The sequence below is a fragment of the Macaca fascicularis genome, chromosome 9, assembly GCF_037993035.2.
Source record: "Macaca fascicularis isolate 582-1 chromosome 9, T2T-MFA8v1.1".
NCBI classification, from domain to species: Eukaryota; Metazoa; Chordata; class Mammalia; order Primates; family Cercopithecidae; genus Macaca; species Macaca fascicularis.
Window position 1 is genome coordinate 104,320,466 of NC_088383.1, and position 18,679 is coordinate 104,339,144.

At 46.1% G+C, this 18,679-nt stretch overlaps 1 protein-coding gene across 50 annotated transcripts in view; it reads right to left on the reverse strand.

Moving 5' to 3' along the window:
- The window catches only part of SORBS1 (sorbin and SH3 domain containing 1), a 252,720-nt gene that overhangs the window by 90,320 nt on the left and 143,721 nt on the right, over nucleotides 1-18,679 (reverse strand). For 29 of the 50 annotated variants that reach the window (XM_074002273.1, XM_074002270.1, XM_074002272.1 and 26 more), the window contains 2 exons: nucleotides 10,402-10,546; nucleotides 5,893-5,922 (listed from right to left, as the gene is read on the reverse strand). In XM_074002273.1, coding sequence (XP_073858374.1) covers nucleotides 5,893-5,922; nucleotides 10,402-10,546 — 175 coding nt within the window. Of the gene's footprint in view, nucleotides 1-5,892; nucleotides 5,923-10,401; nucleotides 10,547-14,245; nucleotides 14,615-18,679 lie in introns of all 50 variants that reach the window. The other 21 variants (XM_074002256.1, XM_074002258.1, XM_074002261.1 and 18 more) reach the window with 1 other exon arrangement.

Here is an 18,679-nt window from a genome sequence, read left to right on the forward strand (position 1 = left end):
GAGGGGCCCAGGTGAGACACCCTGACAGCAGTACAACTTTGGAGGCATCAGCCCAAAAGTGATGGCTGATGCCAGGGAGATGGCAGAGCTCAGCGGGGGACAGAAGCAAGGGCAGAATGAAGCGCTAAAGTCATGCATGGAAGGACACCACAGTTACAGCTGCAAGGCAAAACAATCCCCAAAGGGATGCAAAGTCATCCGAGGGACAGGAGATGAACCAGGAAAGTACACAAGGTACCAGTGAACCAGGAAAGACAGAACTCCAAGAAGTGGGTGGTTAAATGTCTCAAAAAAAAAAAAAAAAAAAAAACCCAGAAATTGAAGCAGAGGAGGAGGCGGCATTAGATTAGGCAAGAGAGAAGTCACAGGAACACTCAGAGAGAGCAACTTCAGGAGGGCAGTGGGGGTGGGTGCCAGATTGCAGGGAAAGGGTTGAAGGTATGAGCAGGAAGTTGGGGGAGTGAGTGGGGAGTTCAGCACAGAGGAAGGAGTGTGCTAGATGGTAATTCAAGAGTTCAAAAGATTAGGGGCAAAAAGGTTTAAGCCGGCTGGGTGCCGTGGCTCATGCCTCTCAACACATTGGGAGGCTAAGGCAGGAGGATTCCTTGAACCTAGGAGTTCAAGACCAACCTGGGTAACATAGCGAGACCCCATCACTACAAAAAATTAAAAAATTAGCGAGGCACATGCCTGTTGTTCCAGTTCTTGGGAGGCTGAGTTGGGAGGATCTCCTGAGCCTGGGAGTTCGAAGCTGCAGTAAGCCATGATCATGCCACTACACTCCAGCCTCAGCAATAAAGCAAGACTCTGTCTCAAAAATAAATAATAATAAAAAAGTTTAGGCCAAGGGAGCCTAAAATCCTATCAGTGAGAGTGAGGCCCATGAGGTAGGGATGAAGGGCATCAAGACGTGCTGTGGCAATTAGTAAGTGCTCAGTTAAAACCTGCTTATTGATTGACTGCGGACAGGTTCTCATCTTTGAAAAAGGAAAAGGTGCAGACTGCTGACTGGGGGGACTACACTTGGGTGAAAAGGAAGAACATGAGGACACAGGCAAAGCTGTGAGAAAGTCAGATGTCTGTGAGTGGAGGAGACGCTGGAGAAGTGGGGGAAACAATGACTTCAGTATGCTAAGGTTTTACAACTTTCAGTCTCCTCCATGGGGAGACTGCCTACAGCCAAATGATTTCTAAGCTTAGTAAGTGCTTCAGAAAGCCTGATCCCTGGCATTATCACCGTCAATGTCAAACGATGTTAAGACCAGATTGGCTTTATGGAATGAATTCTCATGCTCCCAGAAAATTCCAACGTGAAGCCAAGGATTTGGCAGGAAGCCTGGAAGTGTAGAGGGATTTCAAGTCACCCAAGTCTACCCTTAATACGGCTCTGCTGAGCATTCTCCTCCCACCTGGAAGGGCCTTCTGTTGAACGTGAGCAGAAAAGAGGCTGAGTTCAAGCTCAATCTTACATGGTGATTCAAGATCATGGTGAGGATCACAGACATGCCATTCTCAGGGTCAGGGCAGGTGGCTCTAATAACAATCACATTTGAGTGCAAAAATCAGGCTGATAGTTCATGGATTTCTCCTAAAGCTGTCAGAGTCCTTTTGATCTACAAAATTTAGCCCTGAATTGTTTTACTTGAGAAGCTTGTGGTCATGTGACTCATCATTGAGTGGATTTCAATATACAGAGAGTCCCTGAAGAAAAAGTGTCACTTTATATCATGAAAACCCAAAGTGACACTTAACTGTACCATGCAGGTGACAGGATCAGGCGTTGCCATCCGTATTACAATGAGGGCTTGCTGTTTTCTCAGTAGGAAAATGCCGATCCTTCACATGACATCCTGGGGGCATTTCCTTCTAGTCTTTTTTTTTTTTCTAATTACACAGGGTCTTGTTCTCTTACCCAGGCTGAAGTGCAGTGACATGATCACGGCTCACTGCAGCCTCGACCTCCCTGAGCTCAGGTGATCCTCCCACCTTTGCCTCCCAAGTAGCTGGGACTACAGGTGTGCACCACCACACCTGGCTAGTATTTTGTGTTTTTTTGTGGAGACGAGGTTTTGCCATATTGCCCAGGCTGGTCTCAAACTCCTGGGCTCAAGGAATCTGCCCATCTCTGCCTCCTAACTGCCCACCTCTGCCTCCAGAAGTGTTGGGATTACACATATGAGTCACTGCACCTGGCCCCAGCTAATTTTTTGTATTTTTTTTTTTTTTTTTTGAGATGGAGTCTTGCTCTGTCACCCAGGCTGGAGTGCAGTGGCGCAATCTCGGCTCACTGCAAGCTCTGCCCCCCGGGTTCACGCCATTCTCCTGCCTCAGCCTCCCAAGTAGCTGGGACTACAGGTGCCCAACACCACACCCGGCTAGTTTTTTGTATTTTTTTAGTAGAGACGGGTTTTCACGGTGTTAGCCAGGATGGTCTCGATCTCCTGACCTTGTGATCCGCCCGCCTCGGCCTCCCAAAGTGCTGGGATTACAGGCTTGAGCCACCGCGCCCGGCCTGTATTTTTTTTTTTTATAGAGACGGGGTTTCACCATGTTGCCCAGGCTGGTCTCAAACTCCTGAGCTCAGGCAATCTGCCCACCTTGGCCTCCCAAAATGTTAGGATTACAGGTGTGAGGCACTGCAAATCTAGCCTCCTTCTAGGTTTATACTGTGCTTTAAAAAGGAAGGTTCTAGGCCACTAAATAAATGACAATACTGACAACCTCAGATGGGGCCTCTGTTTGTAGGAGGTGGGATAGCCTCCCTTTTCTTCACGCTGAGAGCTGATGACTGAAGATTATAGCAATGTTCATACTTCTCTGCAGAAGAATCATGGCCTCTCTACACCCTACGCCAGCCTCTCTCTCCTAGCCCTTATCTTATTATCCCATCTGTCTCCCCAAGGGGACGGAGAGGTACCTGAGAACACCATGTAGGCTTCATTCCCAGATGACTCTCCCTGAACATCAAGCCCCATGGAGCCTCAACAAAAATCTGCTACAGAGAGGGAGGCTGGCAGCCCTGGAGTCCCATCCCCGCAGGTGATGGCTAAGCCTTACTTGATCTAAGAGACTAGAGAGTGCCAACCCAGCCAGCCCTCTCTCTTTCAGGAGCTCCTGAACACAGCAGTACTACTTCTTTTAAAGCATAAACTAATATTTAGTGAGCACCTACTTTAGGCCCTACTCTTTCAAACATCATCAGTGGATCTGTCCCAAAACTCAGGGAAAGCGATGGCATCAGGCTTGTTTTAGAGCCAAGGAATAAGCCTGAGCTACCAGCACAGTGGAGCCACCCTGGTTTTTTTTTTGTTTGTTTTGAGACAGAGTCTCACTCTGTCACCAGGCAGGGGTGTAGTGGCGCGATCTCAGCTCACTGCAACCGCTGCCTCCTGGGTTCAAGCAATTCTCCTGCCTCAGCCTCCTGAGTAGCTGGGACTACAGGTGCGCACCACCACACCCGGCTAATTTTTGTATTTTTAGTAGAGATGGGTTTTCACCATGTTGGCCAGGATGGTCTCCATCTCTTGACCTCATGATCCACCCGCCTCAGCCTCCCTAAGTGCTGGGATTACAGGCGTGAGCCACTGTGTCCGGCCCACCCTCACATTTTTACTGTCTTTTCTCAATGCACAAAACATCCTCCCACTTCCTATCACAATAACACCTCCTCCAGGCTGAGCAAAGGATTACCACCCTTGTTTCCCATATGAGGAAACTGGCTTAGAGGGATGAAGTCACTCACACAGACACACAGCTCCAAGAAGAAGGAGCTAGGACCAAACTCTGTATCTCCCAATGTGTGGCTGGAGGCCTTTTTCAGCTATTCTACCCTTCTTTCAAATTCCCACCAGCAGGAAGGAGCCCACAGGAGCCACCTTTTTTTTTTATTTTTTTTCAGAGCCACCACTCTTAGCACCTTGGCTGGGACCAAGGAATGAAGTGGGCTGGAGAGTGGCAGCTGAAGGAGGGGCAGCCAAGGACACCTTGAGGTCAACCACAGACTGTCTTGGTCTCACAGCCAAGTCCTGACAAGGCTGCGAGGTGTGAGAACCCCATGTCCTCCCCATCCAGGCTGGCCACCAATCACAGAACAGCAGTGGCATGAAGTTGCACAGAAACCATGTAGCAGCTGTTCAGAAAACAGTAGCTCTTGTTATCTACCAATCAGGGATTCTTAACCCTGAAGTTCATGAGTGTGTGCAAATCCATAGAAATCATGTGCACATGTTTACATGTGTGTGGCTTTTTTTTTTTTTTTTTTTTTTTTTTTTTTGAGAATCAATCTATTGCCTTCAATAGTTTCTCTCAAAGAGTCCATTAACAAAGAAAAGTTACACCACACTATTAGCAGCTCAAGGGCAGCACAGTTCCCTGATGTAGCCTCAGAGTCCGGGGCAGTGCAGGATACAAAGGAGGCCCTGAATACAAGGGTAAGTGAACCCACAGAGCGCCGCCTGGTAACAGGAATGCACACCTATTAAGCCACGCATCTATTAAGCAGCAGCTCAGGGCTGAGCTGTTAATGAGCAGAATCTCATTTGATCATCATACAACCTGGGAGGCACTGCTGCTTTCCTCACTTGACAGTAAGAAAATTGAAGCCCAGAGACATTAGATAACCTGCATGAGGCAGCACCAGACCCAGGATTCAAAGCAGAATGGCTACAGGAAGCCACAAGGAAATAGCTACACATTCCCCTTCCTGGGTTCCCTCCCCGCTCTGACATGGTCCCAATCCTCCACACTTTATCAAGGGTGAGCTAATTATATTTGTATATGTCTGATTATATTTGCAGTCACTCCCCACCGTCGACTCTTGCCACCTGCCACATTCTAGTGTGGTCAGCACAGAGGGCAGCACTGGCATCACCAGGGAGCTGGGCAGAAATGCACATTCTCTTGGCTAGGCACAGTAGCTGGTGCCTGTAATCCCAGAACTTTAGGAGGCTGAGGGGGGAGGATTGCTTGAGGTCAGGATTTGAGACCAGCCTTGGCAACATAGTGAGACTCCAGCTCTACTAAAAAAAAAGAAACTTTAAAAAAACTAGCTTGGCATGGTGGAGCACACCTGTAGTCCCAGCTACTCAGGAGGCTGAGGTAGGAGGATCGCATGAGCCCAGGAGTTCAAGACTGCAGTAAGCTATGACTATGCCACTGCACTCCAGCCTGGGTGACAGAGCAAGACCCTGTATCTACAAAAAAAAAAAAAAAAAAAAAAAAGAAAAAGAAAGAAAGAAAAGGAAAGGAAAGGAAAGGAAAAGAAATGCAAATTCTTACCCATACCCATTAAATCCAAATCTCTAGGGGGATGGCCCAGGAATCTGAGTTTTGACAAGCTCTCCAGGAATTTCTGTATGCCAGATCAAGCTCAAGAAGCAGTTTTCTCACACTGTCTTCTGGGCACTGCTGGTCTAAAGGTTCTCACCTGGACCCACCACCCCATGGGCATCTACTGGCATTTGGGCTTGGCACCCAAAAAGGAGAGAACTTGCCCACATCTCCTAACCCCTGACTCCTCACATCCCAGAAGGGAGATAGAAGCAGCAGAAAGATGACCTCTTCAGAGAGGCCTGCCATGAACACTGCATCTAAAGCTGGACTCCTGGTTCTTTTTAACCCAGAACATCCTGTTCTTACCCATCAAGGCTCTTATCACAGTTCCATGGGACATGTTTATTAGTGTGGCTCACTGGTCTGGTCTGTCCACCACCCTGCAAGCTCCAGGGAGGCAGGAACTATGCCTATTTTCATCATCTTGGTAGTCCATCAACAAAGAGTCTCCCAAGACATCAGAGGATCTCGGAAGATATTGCTGATTGAACATCGGGCGGTGACCGGAAGACGATTTCAACAGGAATGGGGTTAACACATAAATAAATATTTCTCACCTACCTGAAAGGCTACTGAGTCGTTTTTGCTGTTCTGTGATAAAAGAACACACAGTATAAGTAAGATTTATACAGCACATAGTAAGACCAAGAAGCCCTGGCATAACTCGTTAGGATCTCAACCCTGAGTCCTCACTGTCCTCTGGACTTAGATGGTACAATGTGCATGCAGCCAGCTGACTGCTGGGGTATTAGTGTGGCTCCCATTATGCCAGTGTGGTGTCTCCCAGCCCGCCCCGCTTCCAGATCTGCACCAGGATTCAGGGGACTGCCACAATTTTCTAGTTGTTTACATATTTCAAGAGGATTCCATAATAGAAGGGAATCCACCCAACCCTCCAACTTCAAGTGAGCAAGACCTTATATGACCCCAGTCTTCGTACCTTTTGAGGGAAATGTAATTATAAACACAACCATGGCAGTGACTGTCTCCTGAGAGCTTGCTAAATGCCAGACGCTGTTTTAGGGCTTTTACAAATAACACTTGTAAACTTTGCAACAACTCTAGTCGTTGGGTACGATTATTCTTTCCCATTGTACAGAGGAGGAAACGAAGGCCTAGCCTTAGTCACGATAGTAATCTGGCTTGTCCAGAGTATAAGAGAAGTCCTTAAAAAATCAGCAATGGCCAAGAAACTTCAGATGAGGGGCACAAATCGCCCAAGAGAACACTGAAAATCAGTTGGATCTAGAACCTGGGTCCCTGACTCCTAGTCCACAGTTCATTCCAATTCTAGTCATCAAGACCTTGCTGGTCCTTGGCATTGAAGGGCTATTGGTTTCTCGCCATCCTGGGCACTCGCATGGAAGGTAAGCCACTATCTCCTTTGTGGAGTCCTATGTGTACGTGCTATGAGATGACAGCACAAAAATGACCTTTACCTTCCACAGCTGCTAAATATAAAGCAGCCACATAGATAAAAATAGAACGCTTGCCAACCCACGGGTACTGTCATCATTCCCCTTGGCTACATTTCCACCCTCCTGCTACAATCAGTGTGAACCAGAAGTAAACAGCGGACAGCCCAGGAGCTCACAGCCTGGGAAGCGGTGCCTGGCCACCTCTGCCATGTGGATGAGGTTCGTACTAGCTGAATATGCAGAAGCCCAGTGCAGCTCTGGCCTCAGCTCTGCCAGCAACTTTCAGATGACAATGGTCAATCCACTAAATCTCTCGGCCTCAGTTTCCTTGTGTTATGTCAAAGGGCCGTATTGGTACTAAGGGAACCTATGGTTCCCACACACTATTCTGAAGGCTGCTGAGCTCCAGCTGGCAGAAGTGAATGTACTCCACTTAAAAGACCATGTTGCCAACACAGCGAAACCCCATTTCTACTAAAAAATACAAAAATTAGCCAGGCGTGGTGGCACACACCTGTAATCCCAGCTACTCCAGAGGCTGAGGCACAAGAATTACCTGAACCTGGGAGGCAGAGGTTGCAGTGAGCCAAGATCGTGCCACTGAACTCCAGCCTGGGTGACAGAGAAAGACTTTGTCTCAAAAAAAAATAAATGAATGAATGAAAAAGACCACGTTGGCCAGGCATGGTGGCTCATGCCTGTAATCCCAGCAATTTGGGAGGCTGAGGCAGGCAGATCCCTTGAGCCCAGGGGTTCAGGACTAGCCTAGGCAACATGGTAAAACCCCGTCTCTACAAAAAATATTTAAAAATTAGCCAGGTGTGTTGGTACACGCCTGTGGTCCCAGCTACTGGCATCGAGAGGCTGAGATGGGAAAATCACCTGAACCTGGGAGGTTGAGGATGCAGTGAGCCATGACTGCACCACTGCACTCTAGCCTCAACAACAGAGTGAGACCTTGTCTCAAAAAAAAAAAAAAAAAAAAAAAAAAAAGACTATGTTGTCTCCAGTTTTGAGGTGTGAAACGGCCTTTCTTTCATAGCATGACACGCAACACAGATAACAGTAGCCACTTTCCAGTGGTGTTATTTTAAAGCATTAGAATGAAAAGCCCTAGGGTGATCCCTAGACTGCTTCATGTATCCATAAGTCTGGGAACCTCTGAGCTCTAGTTCTCAAAGTGGTTTGTGGGCCGATGGCACTGGCTTGCCCAGCAAGCTCGCTGAAAACGTAGAATCTCGTCTCCTCCACCCCAAACCTCTTGAGGTTGAACCTGCAGGTTAACAAGACTCTCAGGATCCGATGCACATAGACGGAGAAGCCCTAAGCAAGGGGACCCATGCACCTCTTTTCATCCTGACAGCTTTCCGATTCAAAGCCTCCCTCCCAGACAGATGGTAAGTGACTGGCCTTCAAACCCATGCGGTGTGAAAACTCAGGAAAGAGGGGGAAAGGGCTGTGTTGTTCACAACCATGAGCGCCAGGCCAGAGGCTCAGTGCCCCTCTGTTTCCAGCAGGGGGAAGCTGGCCGGGAAAGACAGGATTATTGCCACACTATGCCCTGGGACAGTCTAGGCAAAAAAAAAAAAAAAAAAAAAAAAAAAAAAAAAAAGGGCAGGGAGGGAGGCATTTTTTAGGATGACAAAACTAGAATTCCAGAAGTGGAGTAAAGTTATTCCCTCAGGAGACTTTGCAATAGTTAAGAAATTATTTTTATGGGGACTGTTTATGAAGCAAAGCAGAGCTGCCAGGTTAGGCAAATTCCAAAGCAATGCCAAAAACACTTGACCTAAACCCCATTTATGATTAGTAATACAGGGCTGGGCCAGTGAGGCTCTCCTATTCTTCTCGACTCTTCCTGCCCTACCTGCTTAGTGAACATATGGTTTTGCTCTTTATGGAAATCTATCATTTAATTCCAAAAAATGAATGCCATTACTTGTATCCTTTTCTGAAGGATGTGTGTCTCAGGCTGCACAATTCTGATTTTTAAACCCAAGGGCAGGACTTGGACAAAAGAGAAAGGCAAGAACCAAAGGCATTTGGGTAAATAAAAGGTATCCATCTATTCAAGGAAGAAACAAAAAGGAACTATAGGCATTTCTGTGCCCAAAGATGTCTCACTAGGTGTCATCAGAGGGGAACCAGCTGACATTACACTTGGCATTTCCCAAAAACCAAGTTGCCTTGAGAATAAATCCCATTTTTAAAGAAACTGCCTGTCCTTCTGGGAACTAACTTAATTCTGTTTGACTGAATTTTTTTTTTTCAAATATGAGTCACAAGGAAGTTCAGAGAAACAAAATTTCACTTTGTCCCGCATTACAGACACTTTCTGGGCAAGGAGAGCCACTGCCAGGAAGGGGCATGGCACCGCTGAAGCAGAATGGGCTCCTGCATGGTTCCGTGTGGGAGCTGGGACCCTTTTTTTCTTTTCAAGAACCCAAATTCATGCGTGAAAATTAATGCAGGAGCCATACATAGTGAAAAAAATAACAAAACTACTAAAACAACCTTAAGATTTTAGTGGAAAGATCTGAAGTGAAAGAAAATGTTTTATTCATCTGCTTTTCAAGTTAGAAGCAGGAAACAGAAAAACTCTATTTAGTATGGAAAACAATTAAAAATAGACTCCAGTCCCATTCTCATTCAAATTAATGCAGAGAGGAAGGAGGAGGGGGGAGGAGTGGAGGAAAACTATGAAGTCAGAGAGCACAGTGTCAAAAGGAAGATGTGAGCTCTGAACAAAATAATTAAACCTCCACTGTTATCGGAAATTCAGACAAACGAGCCCTTTCTACGTGAGGAAACAGCTTGAAAACCTTACACTTCATGCTGCAAAGGACTTTTGTAAAGAGAAAATTTATTCCTGTATGGAATTCCAAAAAGGAAAGCTTGGGATTTAGAATCATCATCTGGAATTTTAAAGCAGAAGAGTCAATATATACCCAAAGAACTTCCGCTTCACCCCACCTCAAAGCTTCTCTGCTTTTCAGAGAAGCAGAAAAACCAACCGGAAGCAGTCAGACGCTACAGAAAACAAACGCGAAAACTCTAAGCAGGGCTGCCTAGAGCCACATAGTACAGAGACAAACAGCTGGCAAGAATGAAGGCCAGTGAGTCGTCAAGAAAAATTCAATAGTCTCTGTTTTCAAGGCACAAAAACATGTTTTACATTCCACAAAATTTTCTACACAATATGTTTTCTTTTCTAAATTTGATACTAAAAATTCTGCTCTCTCTAAATTTCATGTCAAAAAACTAAATCATTTAAGATACTACTTAAAAGAGGTATTATTGTACCTAGATTTTCGAAGCTAAATCTCTATTACCATCAAGAGACCAAACTTTTTCCTTTCTTCTTTTTTTGGTGTTACGATTTGAAGAAGACAACCATGAACACCCAAGGAGTGGAACGAACCCAGCTTACTTATTCAGACCCCTAACATCACCTCAAATCAGGGGCCTCTGTCTGTCTGCTGGGGTTTATTTTAGGGGCCACGAGAGTGAGTAAATGGGGGCAAATGACCTTGGGAAACAATGGGATTTGTGAACATTTCTGTGAAATAACAGAATTTTTGACCCAGACAGATGTCATGGAAGAGCTATGTTGATTCCAGTGGGCTGGGAGTGGGGCACAAGCCTCTCTTACCTCGATTGTGCTGCAAGAGCACAATAGTCGGATTGACAATCGTGGTGGAGGGATAGGCGGACGAAGGCTTGCTAACTGGTGGAAAGGCTTGGGAATCAGTTCCAATAAGGGAAGAAGAAACTTCGTTTAGTAGAGGACTGGAATCCTGAAACGAACAAACAAACAATGTAACTAACTGTAAATATAAAAAGCTAGTGCTAATGTTTTTTAAAAAGAAGAAATTTAAAGCTTTACAATGATCTTAATTATAAAAAGAAATGCAATCAATGAGATATATCATATCATTAATTCCAGTTAGAAGGTTCAGTTGGAATGCTTATTCTCTTTGTTGGTATTAGTATGGGGCGGAGGAGAGAGGGAAGGTGAATGTTACTGCAAGTCTCAGCAACATCATTCATTAGGTCCACCTGCTAACAGTTGTGGGTCAATCCGGTTACTGAAAAAACAAATTCAAATCCAAGTAGAATAACATGCAAAAACCATGCAATTCCAAATGCGATCCAAGAACAAGAGCTGGTTTAATTGGGAAAAATCAGGGAAGTTTAGTACTCTGTACAGAGAAATGTAAGACAATGTGAGGACAAGAAGACATCAAGTAAGAACAGGGAGGAGTTGAGCAACAGTTTTTTCAGAAAGCTACCCTTAGCATCAGCATCACTGAGCAATTTTACTGATGTTTGCTTCTGAGATTTGGATATTATCCTATCCTACTGTGACATTTTTTCACTCTCATATTAAAGTGACAAAGATCCCTAAGACTTGTGAGAATCCTGACTTTAAAAACCTGAGATCTCTGCCAGAAATACCAATAAAATTATTAATACTAAAATTATAAGCTGCATATTGGGGATAATACCAGTCTTTTAAAACAAAATAAGACCCCAAAAGGTACTAGGGATATTTAGATAGTTTCCTTCATGATATTTATACATTTCTATTTTTGAATTTATAACTCGTAAATTGAGGATGCTTTTCTTAAAGGGCTTTAAGAACAAGATTTTGATAGTTACTTTTAAAGCAATAATTATCTGGAAGCAATAATCAGAGATCAACTCCTGTGAACATACCCACAGGATGAGGGCCACCCCCTCATTCACACCTAGCTCAATGCCCTGCAGATAGCAGGTGCTAGTAAATGCTACGTGAATGACAGGCGGCATCTTTCAGCAATGGTGTGTCTGAGCAAATGTTTGTAGCAAGAAAACAAATGCTTATCAAAAGAGGATATAGGCATCAGCACCCAGGACAGCTCCTGACACACAGTAGGAACTTCACAACACTGCCTAGGTCAGTCTATCTCTTCTGATAGTCTGCTAAATAGCCGCCACTATTTAGTTATGAGGGGCAGCTCAATTTCATGAATAAAACCTTTTCTCAAGACTTGAGAAGCACAGTATGATTTTATACAAAAGTGCCTCACCTTGATTCCTCCATTTAGAAAGTGGAAAATAATTACACTTTTCCTAATTTATCTCCAAAGTGATATAATTATGATAAATGACATATCATTAAAAACTGCCTGAATGCATCCAAGAAACACAAAATATCAGGCATACAGCTCTTTAAAGTATAAATGCCTAATGTGATGTTTGGGTGGATCATAGGAGCATTAAGCTCTTTACAAATTTTACTTTGTGTCTTATTTCTGGAACATCACAAAAACAGCTATTGACTAAAATAACTCAAATCAATTAACATGACTTTTATTCTTCCTTCTTTCTCTCAACTAGCTACAGATGGAGCAGGCATCAGCTCACAGCTCAGACACCATCCACAGGGGTTCCTCCTCTGTCAAGAGGAATCCAAGGAGTTTCCTTTTTCACCTCTGTTTCCCAGGGCCAAACCCGAAGCTATCAGGCCAACTGAGGTCCTTCTGGGAGCTCTACAACAGGCTGATTAGTCAGGTTTGAGACATCGAGGACACTGTCCCAACTAATCTGTCCTGGTACACCTAAAACCAACTTGATATGAAAACCTAGGTCTACACAAATGATAAATTATAGGATACACAATTAAACTATTCACAACGGTCTATGAAGACACTAAACATAAGACTCACTTTACCCTACTCCAGACAAACATAATCCATGTCAAAGGGAAGATGCCTGCAGTCCCCAAAACAAGAATGGCTTCTAAATTCTAAGTTTGGCTGAAGGTAGAGGGGAATAGATCAGGGAACAATCTAGCATTTTTCTCCAATGGGGCTGAGCTGCAAAATTCAAAGCTAGAAGGATATCCAAGCCCATGGGCCACACTGGGCCTGGTGCTGACCTAACTACATTGCACAGCACTAGAGATTTCAGAACAGGCCGCAGCTCAGGACCTAACAGTTCCCAGCTTTGATGTGCTTGATGCCTCATTATAATTTATCTAATAAGCCAAATAAAAAGTTTCCTTCCTGCTTTCTGCATGACTGGCTTCAGCTTAACAAGCCATTTGGAACAGTTTTGCAGGCATCCATCTTTACACGAAGGGATGTCAGTAAACGCTTAGTTCCATCAGCCAATTAATTGCATGACCCACTAGATGACTGTATCTCAAAGTGTAGTGTGTGGACCCCAGCATCTGAAAGCCCTGAGCACTTGCTCCCAAGAGAGATTCCCAGGCTCTTCTCTAGACCCACTCAGTCAGAAATTCTAGGAGTATAACCTGAGGGTGACGATTTAAACAAGCCTCCCTGACCCTCAGATGATCCCATGTACGCAAAGCTTGAGAAGTGACCTCCTACTCCAAAAATTCCTTTGGAACAAGGCCCTGACTCATGGTTGTGCCCGGGTACTTAGCAGAATGCCTAGACCACGGTAGAAACTCAATGATGAACTGTTAACTAACCAGTTACTTGCTTTTGAGTGACCCTGGCCCTCATTTGCCAGGGCAAGTCCTCAGCAACATAGCTAACATTCACTAGGCACCTTCTCTATGTCAAGCCCCATAACAGGAACTTTTACTACTCGGTCCCACTGAACCCGCAGCCCTGTGAGTAGATTCACGTATCCCCATATTACAACTCGCACTGAAGTTCTCAGATTCTCTCAATTCCCAGGGCTCCTAAGGAAAAAAGAGACCCAAGCACTTTGACTCAGCTTTTACTCTAAAGCAGCTGGGCTTTCTTGGCTGTGACGGGAACTCATTCCCTCACCCGCAGGATGGGACCTGAGGCATCAGGGCCCTTTGACTTCCTGGGGCCACTGGTGCACTGTTTTGCCACAAAGGCTCCTGGGGCCTCCTCCTCAGGGGCCCTAGCAATTGCCTGCCTTTTGAGGTAAAAGTCCTAACATCTGTACAGGGCTTTCAGACCCACTTGCTCACTTAAACCCAACTCTCTCACTTAAAAAAAAAAAAAAAAAAAAAATCTAGTCTCTGTCATTTCTGCATAGTACAGAGAGTTTATTTGTTTATTTACTCACTAGGTCAACATAAGAATCTCTTCCTCCCGAGATCTCCCCACTCCCTGGCAAGTAGCACCCACCACACCTGCCGTTCCTTTTCCCCATAATTCTTCAGCTTTCCTCAGCTCTCTACATGACCCCCCGACCTGGCCTGTGGAGAGCATGGCCAGTCAACATAAAGGCCACAGATGTTGTCTTCAGAGGGAGAAAGATGTGCATTCCCAACAGGACAGAGCAGACGAGGCACTGCAGAGATGGGGAACAACCCGAGAGACCCAGGGAAGACACACGGGAAGCATGCACGCTAGTGACAGGGGACACGGCTCCAGTCATCACGCAGGCACAGCGGCAGCCAGTGCTGTCCTCAGAGCTCAGAGCTTCAGTGAGAAAGGGAATGTGACTGCTGGGAGGAGACATTCAGAAAAGCCGTGAGGAGGGGAGTCCGGCAAGCTTACGGTACTCGAAACAGCTCCCGTGAGGTCAGGCTCCGAGACTCTGCGGAGGTCCTCCGGGGCAGGAGGGACCAGTGGAGGTGGTGGTGAGAAGGATGGTGGCGTCTGGCTAATGGGGGCAAAGGAGCCAGAGGCGCGGGCTGGCTGGCTGTGGTGGGACCACCTCTGCAGATGAGGGGGAATGAAATCATCTAGAGTCGGGAAGGTCAGAGGTGAGGCGGCAGAGGCGGTCGCTGGGATTGTGGGGACGCAGCCAAGAGGCCCCAGAGGTGCTGGAGGTCTGGCAGTGCCTTCTTGCCCTCTGTCAGTATTAACCAGGTAGAGAGGGACAACTATTACCTCCGGCTGGGCTGCACTGGAGGAAGTGGCACCCTGTGGAAATAAGTGGGTCGTTATGGAAAGGGGTATGATACGAGGAAAGAATTCCATATTTAAACGGTTGAGAGTGGGCATGCAGTGAGGTACTCTGAGAAACATTTAATCAGTGCCCTTTCCTCAGAGTACATGAGACAGTTGGAGCTGGCCAGCTGGCCTTCTGACACTCCATGACACAGAGAGAACCCCATCCAACTCCGCTTTTCATCCATCTATTTTTGAATCCTTTTAACACTTTATGAGAGAGAAAGAGAGAACAACAGAACAGGCAGGCAGGCTGTGTTTAACCCCACAACACCACCATAGAGCCTGAAAGCTTGGAAGTAAATACAATTTCTTTGGCACCTTGTAATAAAACATGAACAATGAGTATCTCACCATGTTATTAGTCTCTGGATTCCACGCTCCGGCATACTTACACATTTACAGAAAAGAGAGACAGACAAAGAGAGTACTGTGCTGAGAGGTTCAGACTGAAGAATTCAGGATTCAAGCCACAACAATATTAATGAGGAAAGGGAGGGTAGGGCAGCCCAGTGAACAATGAGCTGCTCGCAACAGTTTTGAAAGAGACAGTGGAGAAGACACACAAACATTCCTAATTTCTTGCCTTGGCTGGATAACTCGGCTGCAAAAGGTAAGATTCTTTGCTCTTCCGGTTTTCGGGATCAGAGGTAACCCGGGGGCCTAGCACAGGTGGTCTCACATCTGGGAACGAAGCCCGAGTCCCCAGGGAAGGACTCTCGCCACGGTTAACGGCATCTTTACGGATGTCAAAGAATAGCTTGGGAGGGTCAGGAGGAGGAGCAGGGGGTGGTTTTCCTGTGCCGGCTGTGCGGGAGACAAGGCTGGGAGCCGGTGCTCGGGTGCCCGCAGCCTCCGAGGGAGTGCCTTTGGCAGGGTCACGTGCAACACGAGAGGAGTTTTCTGACGCCGCCAGGCAAATGTTATTGGATAAACAAGGTACATATAAGCTGCTGACCTTTTTAATCCCAACTGCCTCATGACATGGGTTAGAGCTCACATTCTTATGATAAACTGTCCTGGTGGCTGCATAGCGCTGCTGGGGTTGGGATGAAGCACTGGGGAACGTGGAGTCCGGAAGCAAGGAACCAGGGCACACCACACCTTTGGGAGCCGATCCAGCTGCCAGGAGGACAGAGATGGGCTGGGGTTGTGAGGGGTTCTGCTGGCTGGGGGTGCTGAGTGGGACGTAAGGCTTTGGTGAGCTCAGGTAGAGGGAATCCTTGTAGGTATTGTGGATGGTGGGGGACTGCCATGCAAAGCGGTCCTTTTGAGGGAGAGGAGGGCGTGGGGGAGAGAAAACCTTTAGCAATATTTTCAAGATATGTTATCAAACAGGGAAAAAAGAAAGAGGAGGGAAATGGAAAGAAGGACGATCATTAGAAACGACAGCATAACATGATCTAAGCAAAAACAATTCTTAACACGTTTTTCAGCACATCCTCAGGTTAGACTCCTCCTAGTATCCACAGTTCTCTCTGAGCGAAGCCAAAGACTGAATCCCACTCACCTGGAGAGGTAGGCCTGACTCTCCTTTGCATCCAGGGAGGCTGAGCCTAGCCCATAGCAGGCCACATGCTACATCAATTTTGACACCAATCCTTGGCTGACTGCATCTTTATGAGACGTCCTGACTCAAGAAGGGCGCCAAGTGAACTAAACACCAGTGGGAGAGGCCCCAAAGCCCCCAACTCCCTCTCAAACCTCCTTCCCTCAAGATTTATCTTTGAGCCTTTGGCCTTAGAAGTTTATGTTCACTGGAACTCTTTTGAGTGCCTTTCATTCTTTTCCCTTAGGAAAAGGAGAATTGGAAGAGCCATCCTTATTTGTGTTCACAGGAGACAGATGTCTTAACTGAGTCACTGAGATTTAGCACTCAATTCCGTAAGCATAACAAATTAAAGCGCCCTAAGAAGAGAATGCCAAGGATTTTTGAATACACATGTGCTCTTTTCTCAGAGGAAAGAATCTGATGAAGCTAATTATTAGAAGGAAGACAAGCATGAGATTAAAAGCACACAGTCTCCCATTTTTGATGTACACAAAAGAGGGGACCAGGCAATGAAGGACTGAATTGGCCTTTACCAGATTGGACTGTGCCTAGTTTATCAAAATCCAGCCCCATGCCCATCTCACCCAGCCCACCACCACACAAAGGGAATCAGCCCCAGAGGTCAATGATCAGCCTCAGATTCACAGCTTAAGCCCAAAGCTCTGGTTGCAGGTCCAGAGGCTCACATAGCATCCCTCTCTTCTCAACACTGCTCCCCTTTGGGTCTCAGTGGAGAAGAGGGTCAGGAAATGGGATAACCCTCTAGTCTGATCCTCACATCAACAAGAGTCATCTGCCAACCTGTGGCTCAACTGGGAATTAGACTATAAGATGAGGAAACTTCATTTTGCTAGATTTTCTTTTTTGTTTTGTTTTGTTTCGAGATGGAGTCTCGCTCTGTCGCCCAGGCTGGAGCGCAGTGATGTGACCTCAGCTCACTGCAACCTCTGCCTCCTGGGTTCAAGTGATTCTCCTGTCTCAGCCTCCCAAGTAGCTGGGACTACAGGCACAAGACACCACACCCGGCCAATTTTTTGTATTTTTAGTAGAGACGGGGTTTCACCACGTTAGCCAGGATGGTCTCATTTTTCCTGACTTCGTGATCTGCCCACCTCGGCCTCCCAAAGTGCTGGGATTACAGACATGAGCCACTGCACACGGCCTAGATTTTCTTTAACGGCTCCTTTTTTTTTTTTTTTTTTTGAGATGGAGTCTCACTCTGTCGCCCAGGCTGGAGTGCAGTGGCATGATCTCGGCTAACTGCAGCCTCCGCCTCCCAGGTATAAGCAATTCTCCTGCCTCAGCCTCCCAAGTAGCTGGGACTAAAAGCACATGCCACCTCACCTGGCTAATTTTTTGTATTTTTAGTAGAGACGGGGTTTCACCATGTTGGCCAGGATGGTCTCAAGCTCCTGGCTTTGTGATCCACCTGCCCTGGCCTCCCAAAGTGCTGGGATTACAGACGTGAGTGGCTCCTATTTTTAAAGATATCCCAATTCTAGAAGAAAACCAGAACTTTCCTTCAAATTACACAAGTGAAGTATATTAGAGTTTGGTCAATATCTGGTAAGTGAATTTTGACCAAAAATGAGGAGGGTGCAAGACCTGGGTCTATTTTGATTTTATTTTTAATTTTATTTCATTCTTTTTTTTTTTCTTTTTTGAGACACAGTCTCGCCCTGTTGCCCAGGCTGGAGTGCAATGGTGTGATCTCAGCTCACTGCAACCTCCACCTCCTGGGTTCAAGCGATTCTCCTGCTTCAGCCTCCTGAGTAGCTAGGATTATAGGTGCCTGCCATCACAACTGGCTAATTTTTGTATTTTTTTTTAGTAAAGACAGGGTTTCACCATGTTGGCCAGACTGGTCTCAAACTCCTGACCTCCGGCGATCCACCCACCTCAGCCTCCCAAAGTGCTGGAATTACAGGCATGAGCCACTGTGTCTGGCCTATTTCATTCTTATATTTGTGGCATACAGGTGGCAAAAAGAAAGAATGTTAGAAAGGGTGAATAGGTGAAAAATATTTAAAAGTTTTATGGGTTGGGCACTGTGGCTTAAGCCTGTAATCCCAGCACTTTGGAAAACCAAGGCAGAAGGACCACTTGAGCTCAGGAGTTTGAGACCAGCCTGGGCAATACAGTGAGACTCTGTCTCTACAAAACATTTAAAAAAGAAATAGCCAGGTGTGGTGGCACACACCTGTAGCCCCAGCTACTAAGGAGGCTGAGGAGGGAGGATTGCTTGAGCCCAGGAGGTCAAGGCTGCAGTGAGCTGTGATGGCACCTCTGCACTCCAGCCTAGGTGACAGAGCAAGACTATCAAAAAAAAAAAAAAAAAAAAGTTTTTGAGTGCGGATTAGACCATCAACCCAGAAACAGTAAATAACCTGTTCCTTAAACTCAGTTTTCAAGGTACAAATAAGCTCATTGGAGAAGCAGCTCACTTGGATACCCTTGGCTAATCCAATGCCTATCCTTTCCACAGG